At 53.8% G+C, this 22,220-nt stretch overlaps 7 protein-coding genes across 7 annotated transcripts; 4 read left to right on the forward strand and 3 right to left on the reverse strand.

Annotated features, from left to right (window-relative positions):
* Positions 1–2,814: 2,814 nt before the first annotated feature.
* Positions 2,815–3,664, forward strand: G647_06552 (uncharacterized protein; the record flags this gene model as incomplete). Its single annotated transcript, XM_008730872.1, has 2 exons — positions 2,815–3,334; positions 3,390–3,664. The coding sequence occupies 2 exons, from the start codon at positions 2,815–2,817 to the stop codon at positions 3,662–3,664; spliced, it is 795 nt and encodes a 264-aa protein (XP_008729094.1).
* Positions 3,665–5,508: 1,844 nt separating this feature from the next.
* On the forward strand, positions 5,509–6,324 carry G647_06553 (uncharacterized protein; the record flags this gene model as incomplete). The annotated part of the gene is made up of 1 exon (XM_008730873.1): positions 5,509–6,324. The coding sequence occupies one exon, from the start codon at positions 5,509–5,511 to the stop codon at positions 6,322–6,324; it is 816 nt and encodes a 271-aa protein (XP_008729095.1).
* A 350-nt stretch (positions 6,325–6,674) lies between these two features.
* G647_06554 (uncharacterized protein) lies at positions 6,675–8,449 on the forward strand (the record flags this gene model as incomplete). The annotated part of the gene is made up of 2 exons (XM_008730874.1): positions 6,675–6,964; positions 7,018–8,449. The coding sequence occupies 2 exons, from the start codon at positions 6,675–6,677 to the stop codon at positions 8,447–8,449; spliced, it is 1,722 nt and encodes a 573-aa protein (XP_008729096.1).
* Positions 8,450–9,038: 589 nt separating this feature from the next.
* On the forward strand, positions 9,039–10,601 carry G647_06555 (uncharacterized protein; the record flags this gene model as incomplete). The annotated part of the gene is made up of 1 exon (XM_008730875.1): positions 9,039–10,601. The coding sequence occupies one exon, from the start codon at positions 9,039–9,041 to the stop codon at positions 10,599–10,601; it is 1,563 nt and encodes a 520-aa protein (XP_008729097.1).
* A 1,337-nt stretch (positions 10,602–11,938) lies between these two features.
* On the reverse strand, positions 11,939–13,834 carry G647_06556 (uncharacterized protein; the record flags this gene model as incomplete). Its single annotated transcript, XM_008730876.1, has 4 exons — positions 11,939–12,827; positions 12,883–12,998; positions 13,070–13,356; positions 13,444–13,834. The coding sequence occupies 4 exons, from the start codon at positions 13,832–13,834 to the stop codon at positions 11,939–11,941; spliced, it is 1,683 nt and encodes a 560-aa protein (XP_008729098.1).
* A 782-nt stretch (positions 13,835–14,616) lies between these two features.
* Positions 14,617–15,917, reverse strand: G647_06557 (uncharacterized protein; the record flags this gene model as incomplete). Its single annotated transcript, XM_008730877.1, has 2 exons — positions 14,617–15,678; positions 15,735–15,917. The coding sequence occupies 2 exons, from the start codon at positions 15,915–15,917 to the stop codon at positions 14,617–14,619; spliced, it is 1,245 nt and encodes a 414-aa protein (XP_008729099.1).
* Positions 15,918–16,580: 663 nt separating this feature from the next.
* G647_06558 (uncharacterized protein) lies at positions 16,581–18,771 on the reverse strand (the record flags this gene model as incomplete). The annotated part of the gene is made up of 2 exons (XM_008730878.1): positions 16,581–18,442; positions 18,516–18,771. The coding sequence occupies 2 exons, from the start codon at positions 18,769–18,771 to the stop codon at positions 16,581–16,583; spliced, it is 2,118 nt and encodes a 705-aa protein (XP_008729100.1).
* Between the last annotated feature and the right edge of the window lie 3,449 nt (positions 18,772–22,220).

A 22,220-nucleotide genomic window follows, 5' to 3' on the forward strand; every position in this document is an offset into this window, starting at 1 on the left:
ATTCAATCACATTTATACTTAGACCGAGACTGGTTTTGGGTTTCCCTGCCAAGGTGTGATTTGATCATCCCTCCAGTCCATCCAGCCATGAAGACACAGGAGCTAGGCTGCGGATGAGAGGCCGGGGTTGGAAAACATGTTCCAAGCATCACCGGTGTCAACACGGAGGCACGAAGGACGGAGAGCCCTCAAGCGTGAAAATACGAAGACTGTCAGTCCAGGCAGGTCCGAGCAGTGGTGATCAGAGTTGAGGAAGACTCCCTCACGGTCCAATCTTCTGAAGGCACAAGTTCCAGGCTTCCGTGCAGCTGGTGTACCGCCAGGTTGGGGTCCTGTCCACGGATTGAGTTCAAGGTATGTAACGGTGACCGAGGTCGAGCGCCTTCGCCTTCGGGACCGGCTTCCCTTGCAGAGTAAGATGCGCCGAAGCCACCATGGGTATACCTTCTCGCCCTGCCTGTCGTGGCTGCTCCTACGAGGAACAGTGTTGGAGCAGGACCCGCCTGCGCCTTACGTCACATCAAATGAAAACTCATGAGATGCGGGCGGTCGGGGAGAATCCTGAATGCAAGGACTGGCGAAACTTGCCGAAAGTGAGAACAGTCGTGCTGTATCTTGCAACGCAGGGACGACGGGAGACACATTTGTTGGGCGTGCGTAGGATACAGCACGAGAGAACTCGATCACGGCGGAACTCACTAATTGTACCGCGGTAACATGGATGTGGCCATGGACCCCATCGAGATGCGTACTCGTAGGAGTACTCTGGGTTAGCGGAAGTGGGCGATTCGCGGGTGAGGCAAGGCGAGCGGTCGAAGAAGCCGAACCAGGAGTGGGTAAGTGGTATTCCAGAAGGTTACCTAGGTGCAGAAGCAGGTACCCGTGCTGGATTCTGTCTTTTCGTACTGGACAATGCGCAGTGGGTGCCCAGGTGGATAACGCTCCGGTCGTCGAGTTTCTTCGTCGGCATTGCAAGGCAGGTAGTCAAGCTGCTGTTCCAGATCAACGATTCAGCACGTGCGAGAACCAGGGATGTGGTAGCTTTCGCATTGTGATAGAGAGGCCCGAGTCGATACCGAAGGCCAAAAAGCCAGTTCAAAATTTTCGACTCCACGCGCATTCTGTCATATGCACTCAATGACCAGAAATGCGGTTGGATTCTGAAATGCGCGCTGGAAGGAGTCCGAACGGCAACAAGGTTGTGGGACCGAACTCGGGTACTCTTAGTCGCTGGGGCAGGAAGAGGATTTTTCGTGCCGAGTGTTGACGGATTGAAGTGCAGTAGTGGCAGCAGTTCCTGCATACACTGGCCACGTTGCGTGGCTATTGGGTCGACGCATGCATGAGCCGTTTGCCGTTTTGTCTTGTGCCGTGCTGGATTTTGTCGCCTTCGCAAAGTGGCATTGTTGCAGAGCGGACAATGCTTCCTGGCTACCGGGTTCGGCTAGCGAACAATCCTCGCTCGGCTAAATTTGCACAGTGTTGGGCATCGCCGGCGCGCAACAGTGGGTTATGGCAGTTGAGTGGTGGTGGTGGCAGACACGACTGCAAGAAGAACGGCAGCGCTTCACCTGGCAGGCCGGCGCACCACATACATACATATCTTCATGAGGACCAAACCATGAAATTCGCATGTCTGTGCGCGCTGCGGTGGGCGGTTTCAGATCCAGGTCAAACGACGATCGAGGACCAGCGCCCAGTCAGCGGGTGGGTGAACGGACTGTGAAGCGAGAGCGATCAAAAGCCAGGCACAGGGCACAAGGAGCAGAACTGGTCACGGCTAAGACAAAGCCAGCCTAGTGCCGGCCGTTCCTGAAAAACCACGTTGTCTGCCACGAATCGGGGCGAGGGCAAAGAAAAGGAAAACAGGGGCGTGCCGGGTCCCACTTCACTGGCTCCTCACATCCTGGTCAAACGGACTTCAACCGAGCATTTGCGTTTCGACGGGCGCCACGACACATTTCCCCTTAAGCCACCGACGATGAAAATCAGACGCTCCACTGCAGCCTGGCGGGCCACTCCAGGCACCCGCGCGGTACCTGAACGACCAACCCTGTGGCTGTCGGGTCTGTGCGCTGGGTCTCTGGGGCTAGTGAACAGTCCTGGGTTTCTCCCGAATTTCCCACATCAGCGCCTCCTTCCCGCTTTAGGATGTTGACGGGGCTCCCCGGCGAAGGTCGCACGTAACAGCACAGCAGTCCTCATCACGACCTGCCAGGTGGAAACCGAGTAAACAATATGCAAGGAGACGGGGCAGAGTTCACAACGGACGGGACCAAGGATGCCCAATGAGGAATGCAAACTGACCACATCCCCTTCCTCCCTTTCGGGCATCTCGAGGTCTGGGTCGATGCACGGTGACGGATACCACGCATCTTGACTTCTTCGCCTTCTTTCTTTCCTCTCACCAAAGAGAGAGTGCAACGAAAAAATCTCTTCTCGTCCGTTCTCTTTCCTACCCCAACCGTACCCTCATTCACTTTCTTTATCTAGTCCTTCCTTTGTCCCCCGTGCCGGAAGTGAACATCACTCTCTCTTTCACTCCGCTTCCGACCGCCGTCCTTTGCGAACTTCCTCGTGGGCTAGCTCCCCGTCACCAGTCCTTTTCAACCAACACAGGCTTGTCATCGTCGACAGCGACACCACGCTCACCATTACTTCAGAGACCAAGCCATCAAGGATTCAGATTCTTGACTTCCTTCTTAGACACTCCTTACCTGCTGTTGAGCCAGATCTCCAGACCTTTGCGGCACTTCAGAGTCCACTCACCTAAACTTCAATTTCGATTTTCTTTCAATTCCGACATCAGTCGCAATGGCCGTCCTCAAGAACATCATCCTTGCCGCCTCGGTGCTCACTCCGCTGGTCGCCGCGGTTCCCATGCCCGGAGCCAACAAGCGCGGCATCTACACCAACACCGTCACCGAGATCGCCTGGGTGACTGTCGAGGAGACCACCACCGTCTGGGTCGACCAAGCTGCTCCCACTCCTGCTCCGGTTGCCGCTGCCACGACCAGCAGCTCGGTTCCTGCAGTGGTCCCTGACGAGGCAGCTCCCACTCCCTCTACTCTGGCGACGCTCGCTGCAGCTCCCCAACAACCGTCTTCTTCCACCCCAACTGTCGCCCCAGCTGCTGCTTACACTCCTCCTGCCGAGCAAGCACCCGCACCGGTTTCGTCGTCTTCAGTGGTCCCGGATCCCTCTCCAGCTGCTTCGTCTCCTTCCCCAATTTCTCTCATCGCTCCGATGATGACTCTTCAACCCAAGGCGGCAGACGGTTCGTGCGAGGGCTCTGGCAATGCTTGCGAAGGCGATGTAACCCACTGGGATGGCGGTAAGTGACTCGACCGCGGAGCCAGATTTAAAACGTGACTGACGTTCATCTCCAGGTCTTGGCGCATGCGGCTGGAACGTCGACACCAACAGCGAGATGCAGATTGCTCTCCCATTCGCATTCATGGGAACTCAGTCCAACGGCAACCCTTACTGCGGTCGCTCAGTCACCTTGTACAACCCCGACAGTGGCATTACCGTCCAGGCAACAGTGGGCGACAAGTGCATGGGTTGTGTGGACCGAGCCATTGACTGCACGGATGCCCTGTTCAACGCCATCGTCCCTGGAGGCGACGGCCGTGTCAGCGGCATCCAATGGTGGTTGAACTAAGTTTCATTTCCTCCATCCACTCCTTCGCCCGAGACTTGGGGTCCACAATTCTTTCATCAAAGTTTGCTGAGCAAACAATTGGCCCCCGGTACCGAGACTTTTGAGAAGTCCACCCGACATCAACGTGCTTCTGAGAAGCCAGAAAGCTGTTAGAGATACCAATATCGGTGAAGCCGATCCTGGAAGAAGCTTAGACGGCCGTTGCTTTTCGCGACATCCCTTCTTTGCATCTCCACCCAGGACCTTCCCCAACACAAATGACGAAATACAACGAATGTTATGAAACAAGGCAAAAGGGGGGAAAAAATCATATCCACGGGCCTACTAGCCAGCGTGAACAGCCCACGACGATGGCGAAAGGCGAGAAACCGGGCAAATCTTTCATTCATTTCTTGACCCTGCCACCGGTCATGTCGACAAACGTCCCTTGGATGTGGTCGATATGGTGTACCGAGGTTGGCGTCCACCTTTTGGGTAGGGGGATTGATATTCCTGGCGTTCACGGGGGACTAGACATAAAATTGGGTACGCGTATGTATCGTATCATACCATAGAAGCTTGAATGGCCGCAAGGAGCCCACCAAGCCATGCAGTGCAATGCAATGCAATCCGGGGTTTCCATACCATTCGTGTCTGTGCGGCCCGTTCGGCTGTCCGCTTTCTTCTTGTATCTCCCTTTTTCCTTTCTTGGTTGGTGTATACTCCCACTTGTGATGGGTATACAGATTGACGCCGTGAAACGAAAGAGCAGGGTTTGTACAAGCACTGACTGCACCCAGAGCAGCTAGGTGAATGAATGGAGAGAAGACATGGTGGATGTGGACGTCCAACCCAAGCTTTTTGAGCTGAGGCGGCTCATCGACGCAAAGGGTGTGGGATTGGCTTCTAGGGCTTGTTAGCGATCTGTGTATGTGTGCATTCGGCCTAAATTAAGTACTGAGTATTCCGTAAGCTACTGTACAGTAGTATGCACGACAGTTGGAGGGGTTCGTTAGTGTATGTAAGCCGCCTAACTAACCGATTAGTATGAGTGCAGAGCACGAGACGCTTGGAGCTGGCAAAGCAAGCGTGAGAAGGCCTTATGCCGTACGCGTACTCCGTACGCTGGACTTCACCGCCTCGTCACAGCGGACAGGGCGGACAAGGCGGACACGACGGGCAAGACGCATTCAACTCCCGTTGATTTCCCGTCTCCATCTCCCTCTCATCTCCCTTGCTCTAACTTGATAAGTCGTAGGTGCATGTGCATGATGCAGCCGCTTGCATTTGAGTCACCTATGCGATGATATGTCCATGCTATTGCTCGACTCTGCTCGTGATGCTATGCCCTGATTAGGTAGGTAAATAAGTACTATGTAGGCAAGCTTGCAGTGTTGGGAATTTCGGGCAACAGACGCAGGGCGTGCGGATGATCCACTCGTCCAGTCAGTCAGTCAGTCATGTCTTCATTCACTCAGTCCTCGAATTGATGCTTTCGTTACCCACCGGGACCGCTCCTGTCGCCTTTGAAGCTGATTTCAACAAGGTGCTTGGCGTGAGATATTCGTACACAGCACGTTTCTGTCACCCAGAAACTTGCTCGGTAGGAGTCCGAGGCTTGGTGTTCGGCAAAGCTGATCTCGTGAAGGAGGCCGGTACTGTATGAGGTGGGAGAAGAGGCGTGCTCATTCGGGTTCTGCTCACGCTGCGCCCTGAGGTATAAGGGGCGGACTGCCTAGACTTTCATATCGATACACCCAAAGCAGAGCACGAGAACACTTTACGACAGACTAAGCGGACTGGGTGCGCGTGAAGCATCAAGAACAGCAAAAGCAACAGCAACGGCCAAGCGAGAAGCAATCGACATGCGTCTCGTCCTTTCTCGGCTCGAGGCTAGAGACCTCGATGCCATTGTCCCCATGATGTTCGAGTCGTTCAGCAAGATCGAACTGGCCAATGTCTTCTTCGGGCGTAGATCCCCGTCGTCGTACGCGTACACCAAGAAGACGCTCTTACATGGTATGCTCAACGACCCGGCAGACTTGTTTCTCAAGATCGAGGACCTCGACGCCCAGGACAATGTGAACGTCCTCGATGAGCAAGGCAACACGATTTCCACCGAGAGGCGAACGCGCATCGTCTGCGCGAGTAATTGGAAGATCTTCCCCACGTACGTGACGCCCCAGGAACAGCAGCAAGCGGCAAAGAACGAAAACAGACGACCGAACAGCGAGACCGCCCAACTCAAAGAAGAGGCGAAGAACGAGTCGGCCCTTTTGTACCTGGAGACGGAGCAGGAACGCGCCGACGCAGCCGTGCTGCTGGAAGACTTCCTCACCCGCCGCCGTCGCGAATGCAGAGAGGGCCACGTCCTGTGTTTCTTGCTGTTCACGGATCCGGAATACCAGGGCAAAGGATGTGGGCGCATGATGATGCAGTGGGGCAACGATGTGGCTGATGCGTTGATGTTGCCTTGCTGGATCGAGGCCTCTCCTGAGGGAGAACTACTGTACCAGCAGATGGGGTATCTGGGGCGGGAGAGGGTGCGGATTCAGACGAAGAGCTTCCTCAGCGAGTATCTGCATATGAGAAGGCCAGCGATGGTTGGGAGAATCCGGTTAGAAGGGAAGAAGACGTTGGTCAGAGAGCCGGTTGAGCCGAAGGAGAATGGAAGTACATGAGCACAGTACTTCGTAGACAGTAGAAATAATAGATAATTTCACACAGAGACGAGGAGCATCGCATACTTCCACGTGACTCCGTACATAGATGCCGCTTTAGAAACACGCCTACGTCACTGCTCTGTCAAAACCTCCGCAAAATCTGCGCCGTCGCCTCGTTGCTCTCGTGATTCGACATCCAATCCGCTGATACTGTATCTGCTGATCGAGTCCAAGAGCAATTCAGCTGTTTCCCGTAGCCTGTCCAAAGCTAGTGCAGTGCCGCTCAGCGCCATTGTTTGAAAGGCTTTCAAGCACGATCGTCGAACGCCCTATCCTATGTCCATACAATAGCATTCCCACTCGCTCCCATGCGAATTTCTACCGACGCCCTTGCCTTCCTGCGGGGCCGTGTCTCCTGGACGTGTGCTCGGTGCAGAAGTCTACCACAGAATCCCGTCCACAAGTCGCGGAGGCGCTTTGCGTCCTCCTACGGACCGGTGAGGGTAGTGAGGCCCTGGCAGGCCGTATATTGGGCGGCCGCAGGTGGAGGTGTTGCTGGTGCCGGCGTCCTTGCCTTTGGGGATAACATCAAGCATGGCTGGTTGGCTGCAGAGAGGACGGGGAGGGTCGTCTCAACGTTGATGGTCTGTATAAATGAGTATGCACTGGCGTGACCATGGCTCACCAAAGCAAAGCACTGACCTGACACAGCTACCGAGTCACGCTGAACGAGCAGTACAATGATCCCGAAGAACACACGAAGAGCCTCAAGGCCTGCCATAAACGCTGCGCCGATCGAGTCCTCAAGGCAATGGAGGCCAATGGATCAATATTCATCAAGCTGGGCCAACACATATCATCCATGGGATACCTGCTTCCTCTCGAGTGGACTGAGACATTCGTCCCGTTACAGGACAAGTGTCCCGTATCGTCCTATGAGTCGATAGAAGACATGTTTCTCCGAGACACGGGCCGCCGGATAGAGGACGATTTTGCCGAGTTCAGCAAGGAACCTATTGGCGCAGCGTCGCTGGCCCAGGTCCATATAGCAGTCCTGAGAGACACGGGTCAAACAGTGGCTGTGAAGGTCCAGCATCCCACCCTTGAGGAGTGGGTGCCACTCGATCTTGCACTGACGAGGTTCACATTTCGGAGTCTGAAGAGAGCTTTCCCCGACTATGACCTCGAATGGCTGAGTAATGAAATGGACTTCTCCCTTCCCCAGGAGCTCGACTTTGCGCTTGAGGGTCAGAATGCGACCTACGCACGCAACTACTTTAAGCGGAACACGAGGTTTCCCCTCATCATCCCAAAAGTGATGTCGGCGAGCAGAAGATTTCTCGTCATGGAATACGTGACCGGAGCTAGGGTGGACAATCTCGCATATCTCAAGGAACACAACATTTCCCGGGACGAGGTGTCGGCAACACTGGCTAGGATTTTCAACGTCATGATCTTTTCGCGGAATGCGCCACTACATTGCGATCCGCACGCCGGGAACATCGCCATTCGTCACAATCCAAGCAGGAGATATCCGTACAACTTTGACATTGTGCTGTACGACCATGGCCTCTACCGCATGCCGGATGACAAGCTACGGAAGGACTACGCAAAGCTTTGGCTCGCCGTGATCGATGCTGATGAGGCGAGAATGCGTAAATACGCCTACGAGGTCGCTGGGATAGGTGACAAGGAATTTCCTTTATTCGCCTCTGCCATCACTGGTCGAGATTACCGCGTGCTTGTGCGCAAACAGCTCACGACGTCACTGCGGGACGTCAATGAGAAGGAGGGCATTAATGAAGTCTTTGGCGAAGACCTTCTTCAACAGCTCGTGCAACTTCTGGGGCATGTGCCACGGATCATCCTCTTGATTCTCAAAACTAACGACCTCACTCGAAGTCTGGATGAGGCGCTGGGTTCGACGCAGCCCATGAGACCTATGCTAATATTGGCTAAATACGCCAGTTGGACCGTCTGGCAGGACGAGAAAGATATGATCAAGCGAAGGGGCGGTTTCCTTAGACCGCGGAATTTCTTCAGGCTCCTACGAGCGTGGATTCAGTTTTTGAGGATTGAGGTGAAGTTGTTTGGGTATGAGCGATACTTGGCAATAAGGAGGCACCTTGGCCTGGAGGGATAGACGCTGGGCGACAGTTAATGAGTAACTAATGTGTGTCAGGGGTTTCAGCAACCTGCTTCTGTTTGTTCTTAGCGAGGCGTGTGGATGTTCGCTTGGGGTAGAGGTTATCGGTGACCACGCCGGGTGGGTAGAGGATATCGTCCAATGGCATCTCTCATCGCCAAGAGATTCGACGGCAAAAGCCATGCCTAATTTTCTCCGCTACGGACGCCGTTACTTATTTCGCCAGGTATGACAGCCCGCAGACAACGGGCGTGAATCTGGGACAGCCTCGTAGAGTGCTAGGCTCACATGTGATTGGCCAGCCTTGCGCAGCTAGTGCATGATCACTCCTCCATTTCAACTCGACTTCATTTGCGTTCACCCCTCGTACAGTTCTGCTCCACCACCGCCGGCTCCTCCCCAATCTCTATCTGTTTGCCCGACACTGTTCACCTGTTCAGTACACCATCTTAGTCGCACTACGCATCATGATCATCTCTCAGACCTTAGCCTTTCCATAACTATCCGAGAAGATGAGTTTCGACACGGGCGGTTTTCACCATACTTTCGCCACTCTTTGCTCGTCGAGCTTCAACCTTTCATCAGCATGATCACCCTCGGTCTCCAAAGGATCACCCAGCTCCTAAGTCCGTTACTCAATGCTAACCCGAGTCTACCCTGGAAAGCCGTCCATATTGCCGGGACGAACGGCAAAGGCAGCGTTGCAGCTCTAGTCTCGACATTCCTCGGCCACTTGGGCTACCGAGTTGGACGGTTCACGTCTCCTCACATCATTGACCGATGGGACTGTATCACGATCAATAGAAATGTCGTCGATCGCGCCAAGTACCTTCTAATCGAGCAGCAGTTCCGTGACCGCAGTCTCAAGGAGAACATCGGAGCCAGCGAGTTCGAGATCCTCACTGCGTCTGCTTTCCAGCTATTTACGAACGAAAAGGTCGACGTTGCAGTGATTGAGTGCGGCCTGGGTGGACGAGAAGATGCGACGAATGTTCTCAGGCCGGCTGATGTGATCCTGAGTGTTATCACAAAGGTGGGCCTGGATCATACCGAGTTCCTCGGCGACACGATCGAAGCCATTGCGGCTGAGAAAGCCGGCATCTTCAAGCCCGGCGTGCCTGTCGTCGTGGACCAGAGCAATGAGAAAAGTGTCCTTGAAGTAGTTGCAAAGCAGCTCAAGAAGCTTGGTTGGGGGAGAGATGGGCAAGCTGGCGTGTACCTCTCTCTCGAGGAACGGCGAGGAGAGTTGGACAGTGTCATCAGACAATTGAGAATGGCAAGCCACCAAGCGCAGAACCTCTATACTGCCTGGTCTGCTTTTCGACATGTGGAAAATAGTCTCGGTGTTAGGCACTCTAGCAGCCAGCCTCCACCAAGAAGGGATCACCAACTAGGGCCAGCAACAACAGACTGGGCCCCCGCAAAGGCACAAAATGACCGCATGATCTCCGGAGTCGTGCCTTCCCAACCTGAATCAACGATGGCGTCCCTCGAGAGGCTCATCGTCGAGGCACAGTCAAGCCTGCCAGGACGTCTCCAGTGGCTTACACTACCCCGGGGGCTCCTCCCCCAAGATATCGCAGACACAGAAATCCTCGGACATGGCCCTCCCATCGACAGGAGAGTCCTTCTCGACGGAGCTCACAATGCACAATCGGCCGCCGCTCTGGTGGAGTTTGTCGACAACAACGTACGCTCCGACCATTCAACCGTGCAGCCAGATCAGTCCAAACCCGTGACTTGGCTCCTGGCGGTCAAGAAAGACAAGGACGTGGACAAGATTCTGTCGGTACTGCTCAAGCCTCACGACAACGTCATTACATGCGCTTTCGGCCCCGTGGACGGCATGCCCTGGGTGAAGCCGATGCCCGCGAGCGATCTGGCAGCCAGGGCGAGCAAGTTTACGGACGGCGTGGTGAAGGCTTCGCCTGATGACGGAACAATACCCGACGACAATAACCATGGAGACCTCCACAACGCTTACATTGCCAAAGCGGTCCAAGAAGCCGTTCGGACAGCTGCCGCTGCCGCTGCAGCGGACGGAAGGGATCGCCATCGCCGACTCTGCATCACCGGCAGCTTGTACTTGGTAGGCGATGTTCTGAGATGTGTCAGGAACGCTGGCGGGTCTATTTACGGGAATCAATAGTGGCAGTGGCACTCGAAATGAGGCGCATTATACGGATTGGAAGGGAATAAGAATAGAATCTGAAAGAAGAGGATGCATTGTCAGTTGACTGCAGTGCTACATAGTCTCCTGCCATGGACACATCACTCATTCCTACCTGTACTGCGTCGTTCTGACTGCACCTGGTCAGACAGATAACGACAGGGTAAGATCTGATCCGAGTTGTAGGCCAACCGCGCAATATTACCCTGTCGATATGTATACATCCTATCGCTATGCATCGCTGGACCAAGATGGGCACTGTTGAGGCTCGAAAAGTACGCAATACTCAATACGTGCTTACCCACCACCAGTACATACCAGTCGGCTCTCTCCGCTCCCATACTCGGACGGAGTAGCCTCCACAGAAACCGTCACAAATGCTATCTTTTGAACCAAGTCTTGACAATGTTGCGTAACCTGGGTGGGGAACTACTTTCGGTTCTGGGTGACGGTGAGTCGAACCATCTCCATGGCTGCTCGGTCTACCCACGCGCATGAATGCACGCCGAATAAACCGCCAGATGTATGTATCGCCCATGAATCGGTACTTGCACTTGTACTCAACAAGCTGGCTGATGGGGGCCACTGCCAGGATTCCGTGGGGGAAGGGGGGTGGGGTGCTCAACTCGACCACCGACCGACACGTCTGTATATTTATTGAGCTGTCGAAGCTGTCGCAGGCCCCGCTGGAAGTGGTGGCGAAGATCTAATCCATTCGCAACGCCTCGAGTTCGGCAGGCTTTGATATAGTGTTTTCGTTTGTGCTCAAGTGCTCAATCGTGTTCACAGACTATAAGATCGGTCGTTTGAGCGTGGGATCTCAACCCTCATTAGCTGCTCTCCACGCCAATGTAGACGGACCTAGCCTGTGAAGGGGAGAGTTCGAAAAGCGTGGCCGTGACGGCGGTTCAGGGCCCTTTTCGGATTTTCATAGGTTCGAAAGGCAAAAATCAGATGGCCATTATCGTGCTCGGTGCATATGTAGTATGTATACATACATATATACATGCATGCATACCCCTGTGCTGTATGTCGTCTTTGCGCCTTTGCCGACGTCATTGCTGTCATTGCTGCTGCTGCGTATTGCCCGCAAGGGTTTGTATGACTTGACTGTGCGCCTTTTCGAAGGGTTAGAGACTCAGTCAGCATGGGTGAACAGGGTAGCTGCACGTTTGGGATACCGTGTTAAATGTCTAATCCGTGTAACTCGGTATCGTTTCGCGGCCGTAGTGTAGTGTTGCCGACCCGCTGAGTACGTCGAGTACCGCCGATGATGTAGTGTGCGTCACTGTGACCGCCCTTCCATTCACTTCCCATCATGCCGGATCTCGCGGCTCCGAGTCCCGCCATCTCTGCAGACTTCGCAGTGTCTTCTTATCGGCCCCGTAGAGGTAGTAGCCTCTCAGACAGGCGGTGAGCTTCTCCAGATTCGTGGGCGGTCTTTTATATGGCTCGGTGGCATCACCGGCCGGAGGAGGTATTGATGCATCTTTCCGTGACGCCTCTTCCGCAGCTGCTTCGTTACCTTCAACTTGCTGCTGCTCATCGTTCTCCATCCATTCAATCATGTGGCCCATGAAAGGGATTTGCAGCCGCCACGGGCTGAAGCTCGAGGCTGCGCCGATCGCTACCATCGTCCAAAGAGTGACTTCCCGTTCCGTGACCTTGTTCCGATCAGACGGGTTGCTCGGCTGGGAGAGTTCTAGAGCCACTTTGGACAGGATCTCCAGATAGGGATGTCGGATCTTGCGATTTTGAGGAGTCGAGGGCATGGTCTTGGCTGGAGGGAGCGCCTGTGGCTGATTGTGAAAGTTGAAAATGTAGATCAACAGTGCCAGGAGCAGCCGGTGGTGTAGTGACTGCGGCTCGATTTCGTCAGTGATGCCCAGCACACGACTGATTTCGTTGTATGCCTGATCGACGGGTGGAGGCAGTGGGGGTTCATTGTCTGATCTGCCCGCTGTGTTACCGCTTCGAGCGAATTGAGGCTGCCTTGAAACTTGCTTGAAGATGCGCTGGAGGATCTCCACCACTTGAGATGTGATGAGGCCCTTGCTCGCCAGGACTGAAAAGAGGCCTTGAAACCCGCCTATCTGAGTCGGCTTGACGGGATCGTTCTCCTTGAACCTGACGAGCACGTCGTCGTCATCGGTAAGCTCGCACACGAATCGGCCGTACAGCAGTAACGGTAAGAAGAACTCGCTCCTACGCGGACAGTGTCAGTGGTCCGACCTTATGAGTGAGCGGGCCCTCCACCCACTTTAGCAGCTCGTCCTGGAGTTCGGCGTTCAACTGCCTGATTCCACCTCGGGTCAGAACCATTCTCTCTTTCGCTCTTTTATGCATTGCATACGCATGAAGGTCACCGTGCGCGGCCTGCTTGATCAGCAAATCAAGTTGCTCGTTCACGGAGAGGTGGCGCCGAAGGAACAGTGTAAGATACTTACGTCAACGTCCATCAGCCACAGGGCGGTTAAGATGGCGGCATCGTCGTCGGAGCTCTTGGCCGTCTCTACCTTCTGTCTGAGCCGCTTCAGTGCCTCGCCCCGATGATACAGCGCGGTCCAGTGGGTGTTGCCAAATCCTCTCACATCGATGTTATAGTACACTTGGCTCAGGGCAATCAACGCATGGAACAGTTCTGAATTGTGCATGGCGACATTGAACCAGATCAGATATCGGCTGGTTTCCACTGCAAGCGCGGGACTGAAACGAGGAGTCAAGAACCGAATAACTACATTGGTCAGATTTTACGGTTTATGAGGGATAGGGCAGGCGAGGATGTGCAAGGAACGAGATCTGCTTGATCAAGTATACTCACAGTAGTCTACCAGGAATGGCACATAGTTCCGGAAGGCGATCGGGTATGTTGTAAAGGGATCTGCCATTGGGCTGCCCAAGGCGCAGTCATTGCGTGGTTGAATCTCTCCAAGACATGGATTTTCCTCCAGGTTCTTCGCAGGAGAGTCCTTCTTTCGCGCGGCAGTATGCCTGCTTTTGACCTTGGTGTCGCCCGTTGGTGGTGGTGGTGTTTCGCTGTCTGGTCGTCGAACAAAGGGTCGATAGTGGGTGCGGTCTAATATGATCCTCTTCGACGTGGGCCGGTAGCTTTTCGAGGCGAAGGATGAAACTGCACGGCGGTTCTGCCGGCTTTTGAGTTCGCTCGGATCGTTGTAGGTGATGAAGATATTGGTCTGTGGGCTGGGAGACATTTGAATTGAGCTTCACCAAGTGGTATGGCAGCGAGTAGTGACCGTGTGGGACAGTGGTAGTCTGCTAGTCGTCGGGTCTGATTTTCATGAAATCAACATCTCAGTCCTGATGTCCATCATGGCAGAGTCTTAAGGACGACTATTGGCGGCTGACGGTAGCCGAGAGAGCCTGGTCGTCACGTCGTCTCAAGACTCGCTGTCGGAACCGCGCAATGTGGCCGTTGTTAAGCGAATGTCTTGCGTGGAGTATCGAACAGTGGCAGGGATTTTCTCGAATAGACAGTAGTAATGTAAGATGTGCATGACGCGCTCTCCACACAGTCTAAGCCTTACCGGTACAATGGTCAAGCGAAGGAGATACAGTAGAATGGCTCGCCCGTGTCAGATCCTCATACTGGGCATTTCTCATATGGAGGATTTTCATGCAAGGCCAGGCGGCTGAGGTCTGAGCGACTATCACGTAAGCGCCACGAATTGTGCAACACGCCATTCAACCGCTATGGCGTCCTAGCCGCTTCTTGTTCTCGACAGCTCAGTCTTGCTGTTACATAATGCAGCCCTGTGCGCTCGCTCACCGGGACACAGCCACCAGGGGCGACGCTCGGCGTGCCCGAGTACCCCAGTATGTCAATGAAAGGCAATCTTTGATTACAATATCTTTGTCCAAGGTCCGTTAGCTTCCGGACGACAAGGGGAATATAGACGTGGAGCCCTCTCTCTCTGTTACAACCGTCCCCAGAGATCCCCGACGCGGGAGACAGGTATGCATCCAGCTCTCACGCTCATTCCATGGCCCACCTCCTTTCTCGAAGGGGCATTTGGAGGTTGTTCTGCATTCGGCTGCCATTTTCTTCCGCTCTCCAGGCATAATACTCGCCTAATCGGACTTCAGCGTACGAGGCATAATCGAAGTCGATCTGGGAGATGGTGGCTTGGATCAGGGCCCAGACGCCCCAGTAAAAGCCGGGCATGCCCCGGTATCGATCGACCTCTTGGTACAAGGTGTCCAGCATGTCGTCGGGAAGTGGCCTGTCGCTATGGGCTGCAAACGAATCCAGGTAGTCCTTCAAAAACTGACGGCGGACAGATTTGGTCGGCAGCATGTTGTAGTCACAGTCATACCCGCCCCATTCGGCAAAGTGATTCGCAATGTCGAAGGCGGCGGGACAAGGAGTTGCGTATTCGTAATCGATAAAAGAGACCTGGAGGGAATCACCTTCCGCACTACAGACATGGTCTTTTGGCAGCATGATGACGTTGGCACTGAGCAAGTCGCAGTGTCCGAAGACAAAACCAGATGAGCCGGGACCTCGCTCATTGTCAAGGTCCCTGAATGACCGGTCTAACTCTTTCTGCAGCAACTGTTTCCGAGCCTCTTGCTTAGGACTGTCGCACGGAAGGGCGTGCACCCACTTTTGCATCACTGACCACATATTCGGCACAGGCTGCCTCGAAGCAAGCGCGGAGCACGCTGGCTCGTTCCCATTCAGCCTGTGGCCATTGACCCCATTTTTCACTTCCTTCTTCTCCTCGACCACAGCCGCAATCGGCAGCCGTGCATGCCACTCACCTAGTCGCCTGGCGACTGCGCGCCAGACGGGTTCGCTGACGAGATCTGGCGGAGTACAGACTTGGCCAATGATGAATTTGTACAGCAGGCCATTCCTGAATCTTGCCAATAGCGGAGGCGCCAACCCTAGTTCTGCACACAGACCATGCGATCTGGCTTCGCGATCTCGATCGATGATGATCTCAGTGTGGTTGCCATACGCACGAAGGAGGACGGAATCTCTGTCTATTTCTGACTCTGACAGGCCGGGCGTGTGTTTCGAGATCTTGAGGAGCTAGATTCAGACATGGGTGAGCACGTGCTCAACAAAGGTGACGGCTTGGTACCTACCGTGTTAGTGATTCCGTCCGTAAACTTGGTGATGACAATGTCGCCTGGAGCGTCCCGCCACTTGGGCTGCACTCTGTATGCCAAAGACCTTGCAGAGTCCTCGAGAGAGTTGTTGTCAAATGCCAAGTCAATATTTTGCAGTGGAGATACGTGACCGTTCGACGAGTTAGTGGATGTCCCCATGGTCGCGCATGGCCTATCTGACCAGGTAACGCGGTTCGACGCTGGACTGTAGCGGGATATTCTGGGAACGAGTGTGAAAGCGCAGCGCAGAAGGGAGAATCCCACGTATAGCAGAAAGAAGGGGTGAAGGGTTTCAAGCAGAGCGGCACATGCTTGTTCCAAAGTTTTTGGAGAAGAGCCAACAAACAGGAACAGGTGAGGACAAAGTGACAACACCAACATCAACGGTTCCCTCCGCACCCCCCTCCGCTGCGTCCTTGGCCAACCAATCACGGTGCCAAACGTTTATCCGGCACCCCACCATCCTCTGGCTGTTTGCGGCTGGGACACGCTCCAACGAGGACCGATCAGACCGATCGCTGGCACAACCGTCACCGGTAGTTGAATGTAACATACACTTGCACTGCACGTCACGAGTGTTCGTACAAGGTACTCGTGTCTGCTCACCAGAAGTTAGCTGTTAGTTAGAGCTATTGCCTGCCGAGCAACGCAGGCTCAACCGCTGCTGCTTGGCATGGGGAAAATACACGCGGCCCTGCAGCTGTATGGAGACAAGCTCTGAAGTCCTGCAAGGAGCGCGCAACTAGCTGGACTTGGGATTCGGCAGTAATACACAGCACCAGTCCTGGTCATTACGAGCTCATCCTCGCTGTGTTGATTCTCCTAGGGTTTCCTTTGCTTGCCCTTTCTTCCTTTGTCCTTCTGCTTGGTCGTGGTTCCGTCATCCCCTTCGTCCGCTTGGTCTGCCCGTCGCTTCTCCTCCTCCCCTTCTGTGCGGGTGTTGCCGCCTAGCTTTTCCAGAACGATCGCTGCGCCTTTGTTGTCCTTGTTCAAATTACCAGCATTCTTCTTCAACACATTCAGCAGCTCCTCCCTGGCCTCGAAGTCTTCAGCTTCTAACATCGCGACCACGACAAAGCTGTTTGGCCCATTCGTCCAATTCACGATCTCTGCATCGCTACCAGTGGCTTTGATCTTGGAGTATAGTGTCTGGTGAAATTTCAAGGAAGGCTCAACAAGCTTGATCGACTTCGTGGCCTTGTCGAACCGTCCGCCCTGCACTAAAGCTTTGATCATTCGGCCCACTATTGGTGTAGAAATGATCCTTTCTACCTCCCCCTTTTTCTCGGCGTCTTCAGGCCGATCCGTAGCCAGATTGGCGAGGGCAGTCAATGCACCTTCAGTATCGCCGACCCCAGCGCAGCCGAATATTGTTTCCGTGATGAACTGACAGCCGAAACTTGACTGTGCCAGATATTGCACCTGGCTCTGGATGAGATCGAGCAATGGCTGCGCAATGTTTTCGAGTAGTTCCAACCGACGCTTCGCTGGATCCTTTTTGGACGTCTCTTTCCTGATCTCACGGACTTCCGAAATGAGCGCGGCCGTATCCTCCGTGATGAGCCACTTCGGTGCATCTGGTGACATGAGATAAAGGAGCGGGATCCGTGCTGTAAGATGCTCGACTTGAGCCAGCAATTCTTCTTCCCTCGGTCCTGCCTCCAGGTCCTTGCACAGAAGTTCGGGGAAGATGGTCTTCGATGTCATTACGGTGTCGTCAATCACATCATACGCCGTCAATAGCACTTTATGCCCGTACTGATCACCAGCCAGGAGCTTAATGTGCGTCTTGAAGAACTTCATTATCCCTCTCCTGTCCTTGGAACTTCCATGAGCCAAGCAAAGGCAAAGCAAGCGAGACCCGGACTTTGTAAAGGCAAGATTCTTTTGGAGGTCCCCTTCCTCATCGTCGTGGAGCATGGAAAGAAACTCGGCAATCTCTGGACTGCCTGGCTTACAGTTCAGAAAGTATTGCAGTAAAGCATCATGGAGGATAGTGAAGCCGGTCGTTTTCTTCTGGACGAGTTGATTGGTCATTTCGTGAAGGTGGGACATGATCGGTCCTCGCTTCTCGGGATGTTGTGCGAGGATGTCAGAAAGGTCAGGCGTAACTGGTCCGTCGCCTGAACTAGTCATGGTGCTCTTCTGGGACTTGCCAAAGACGACGAATTCGGGACCATACCACTCTCGCAGGAGGATGGCCTTTTGTTCCTTGGTTGCAATGGTTCGGTAGATATCATCCACAATCCAACTAGCCTCGGGGTGCCGAATCAATCGCTTCACATGGCCGTAAAACTCTTCTACCACAGCATCCCGGCTCTCATCGTCACCCGCGACCATCTTGGCGATCAGGAACTTGGCATACTTGGACTCGGCCAATTCGCGGTAGCTGCCCTTCAGCTCAGCCGTGATCTGCTTTCTCTGTTCCGGCGTGGCATATTTGAGAGCACACTGAATCACTCGCACAGAGTCATGTTTGAAAACAAAATCCTTCACCCGCCCAGATATGATCTGGAAGAGCTCTGTCACTAATTCATCGCGCTCTTGCTTGGGAACATGGGATTTCCGCCTCAGACGTTCCCAAATCTTCTTTGAGCGGGCTATCGAGTCGGCATTGGGTTTCGCAGCTCGGCGGTCTTGTGTCAGGGCTTTTTGCTTCGCATGGGCTTCGCGAGAGGATTGGTCTGTGGCGAGAGAGAATGTTAGCAACAACCCTCATCGTGCCACGAAAAATTGGCAGGGTCTTCTGAGACGTACTGTTCAGATATGGTTCTGGTTTCTTGAAAGACTGATGCACCGATGGACGGTCCTTTTCGTTCCGGTTCTTCCTTGCATTCACCGCTGAATTTGCCGCCCCTGTATTCTTTGAATCGTCAAATGCAGTGAAGCCCTGATCGAGAGATTTTGGCTGCCCAGACGAAGCTCTGCTTGTCTTGGTGGTTTCTCTGGACGTCTTCACCCTTTTAGACGGTTTAGTGTCAGCACTCTCCACAGAGCGCTTGCTGGCAGCCATGTTATGTTGCTAGACTATGATGCGATACAGGAACGACGGTGTCGCCGGCAAACATGGGCTACTGTAGTAGTGCGAGAAACTATTTTTTTTTTGGAGAGCGGTCAGACAAACACTGCAAACCATGCAAACTCTTAGCCACCAAAGCGGGGGCTCGGGGGCTTGGGGCTACACTTCGGCTCGGATTGATCAATTGGATACTTTCGTACGTTCTTCTTCTCTCCTTTCCGGTCGTTGCGCGTCTCGCCCGCAATTTCAGCCGCAGCTCCTGAAAGCAGTCATTGACGCTGAGTTTTACAAAGCTCGATTTGGCATGGTCTTCATAGCAATTGCCGCCATGGCGCAGACCTCTCCACCTCCGGTTGGTTCACTGCGAACTCGATGCGTCTCAGATGTAGTCCGCGCATCAGGCTGTGGCGAGCACCAGAAGCTCAGAAGACGCTACGCCAATGTGCTCACTGGTGGAAACAGCACTCGGTATCCCCTTATATGAACATCCTTCCTTGTAACCGGTCAACATGCTCGTATACACATGAAGGTTCTCCGACCGTCCAGTGCTTCAGCGCTTCTGATTCGATCATTGTCTACACCAGTAACAAGACACCGTTGCGACTCTTGCCACTTGAGCCGCAGAGCTGTCATCAACGAGGTGAGTGGTTGTTTGGACGTCGTGCTCGAGACTTTTACAAAACTTCTCCCTGGCCCGTCCTTCTCTGTGGATGCCCAGTTTGCATACTCTCTTGCGGAGCCACCACTGATCGTTCAGAGAACGTGGAGTGTGCATGTCCATTCTTTCTCTTTGGTTTCTCGCCTTCGTTAGTTTGCCCTTGACAGCGATATACTCGCAACTATTACCCTCCAGGATCTGCGCCGGCGCCGATCTGTCCAGTCGTTTCAGCGTTTCACCTGTTCTTCAGCTTTTGATATCATCAATCGAACCTCCAGCCAAATATGGACCCATTCCGAGGCCATGCTTTACCCATGCCATGGCCCAGACAGGCTCGATCTCCTTCGGACCCCCAACCTTCCCGTTGTCTCATCCGAACCTCGGAATGTCGGCCTGCTTGGCCGCTACGTCAACTACGAGGTACAAGGGCAGTCGGACATGCATTTCCCCAGCGTTGAGGATGCAGTACAACGGTTGGCTAGAATTGGTATCAACCACTGGCAAATGCACCAACTACGCCAGCTTGAGTACATCATTGCGCTCTATCTGCTGCAGGATGCAGATGAGGGCGAAGTTGACAAAGCGTTGACCGCTTTTCAATCAACTGAACATGCCCGATCGACCTTCTTATATCGCACTTCTGCACGAGTACCCTCCGGCGTACCTAGTATCCTGTCCGACTAATCCAGCCAAAGGGGATCTGTGGCAACAGATTTCAGTGTGCCCTTAGATGACGGCATGGGTGGTGTAAGAGCATATGGCGGGATATTCCACACATGCCCGTGCAATACTATCGCTTCACCAATGACACGCGGGCTGTATCCGGGGGATGCAGTCAAAATGGATGCCATGGACTATTCACCAAACCCAGTCCCAGCAAGACGTCAGCCCTACTATGATGGAAACATACAGCTACTCAACACTATGGAATTTGCCCAGTCGCAACAGGGCAGTCATTTCTATACCGAGATGCTGACTCCGGTGCCGATGCCTCTCGTCGTGCCCGGAAAAGTCGAAGAGTGCGATATGTCGGGTGCAGATCGTCTGAGCCAGAGTCTTTTCGTACAAGAGCAGAATTGTGGACGGCGACGATCCCAGAAACCTAGATTTCCATGTCCGGAGCTTGCGCGTGAGAAGTCATACTCGAGTCTAAGTCAGCTTTACAAGCATCTCACAGGTATAGATTGAACTATCCTCACGCTGTCGTCCATAGTAAACGTCTCCAGGTGATCATGATAGAACCGTTACTCTCGGGTGCAGGCACCAAGGCTGTTCACCATTCCCTTACGAAACGAATCGGGCTGAAATGTGGAAGAGACATCACAGCACTCAGCACCGTCACTGTCCAGGATCCGAGAACTGCAAGAACGAGAGACGACGGGAGAAAAGACATTGGGGTTGTTCGCTTTGCGTACATGTATCCACAAATGCCAAAGACTACCTGGCGCACTGCAAAGGTCATGTCGAAGGGGACAACTTTTGCCAGCCAACGACTCAGGGCAACATCGGCTTCTCTGTCATGATTCGAAGCTTGCTCACGCAGGATGTCACAAAGGACAAGTGGAACGAGCACTCCACTACATTCAACCTGGACAGAAGCACACGGCTCATATGGGACGCCAATCGTTGCGCAGACATCCGTGAGGCGCTCGAATACGGCTTGTTTGAAGGCGTAAGCATCTCGAAGCCGGACATCGCTGACAGGCTTCTGGATGAAGTGCAATTCCTGGCCCGGCATTGCGTCCAATGCGATGTGACTTCATCAACAGAATTCGAAAACTTCGACTGTCAAGTACCATGAAGTGTTACGCACAGCTAGCCGCTCTCACATCGAGATTGAGGCCGCATTAGCGGAGATCGATTTTAGTGCTGATGAGCTCCAACCTCTTCAGCGCTGGGATCGAATGGGGCCAGGCGTTCTAGTATACTACTCTCATGACCTTCGTTACTTCTTACCGGCACCATCACTCGTTTCTTCATCATGTATGACTACACTACTGCTTGGTTTTCGCTGATGGGCAGGCCCCTCGCCTTGATGATTGTTTGGGATGGACGACGCGTCATGACGAGATAGATAGTCAATAATCTTGGACCAGTGCTTCATCTTGACGTTCGCGCTGCTGTGTTGTCGAGAGCTTGAGCGGTGCTATCTGGAAGTATTCAAGGACGATGTGTCTTTCACTATTGGCGGGGCTGGCAGTCCCAGCGAGCATTTGTTGACCCTATTCTGCTCTTGTTCATCGTTGCGCCACAGCTGGATCCTGCAATTGCCGAGAACACGCGTCGTTTTTGAATGCGCAGCTGCTGGAGAGATACCCATTGATGCGCCTCTCAAGGCTTTATGCTCCTCTTCAGGCTCTTGTGTGAGTCGACACAAAGCGCTGATTGTCGCAGGGACGACGAGTAGGGCTAGCCTGGCCGTTTATTGGCCACTACGTGGGCTCCATCAAGCCTAAAAAACCTTCGCCTCGTTAAGCTTAGGCGGCGTGGCAGGCGAGGAAGGCGGGGCAGGCGGGGCCCACCAGGCTTGCGCATCCGCGAATCTCTCGCTTTGCTATCGAGAGCTTGATCCAACCGACCATCCAGCTCGATCAACTTGTCCAGCTCATCACTTTGTGTAACATATTCTAGGCCGCTATCATCTGTGAGTCAACGTCCATGTGCCCAAAGCAGTCTGATAGCCCTCCAGCGCAGTGCGCATTAGAGCTAGGCCAGCCAGCCACCTGGCTCGACCTCCCCTCCCGCGCCGCCTGATTGCCTATCCTATGCACGCATCAGCAATATC

Source organism: Cladophialophora carrionii, assembly GCF_000365165.1.
Source record: "Cladophialophora carrionii CBS 160.54 unplaced genomic scaffold supercont1.5, whole genome shotgun sequence".
In the NCBI taxonomy this organism is placed as follows: domain Eukaryota; kingdom Fungi; phylum Ascomycota; class Eurotiomycetes; order Chaetothyriales; family Herpotrichiellaceae; genus Cladophialophora; species Cladophialophora carrionii.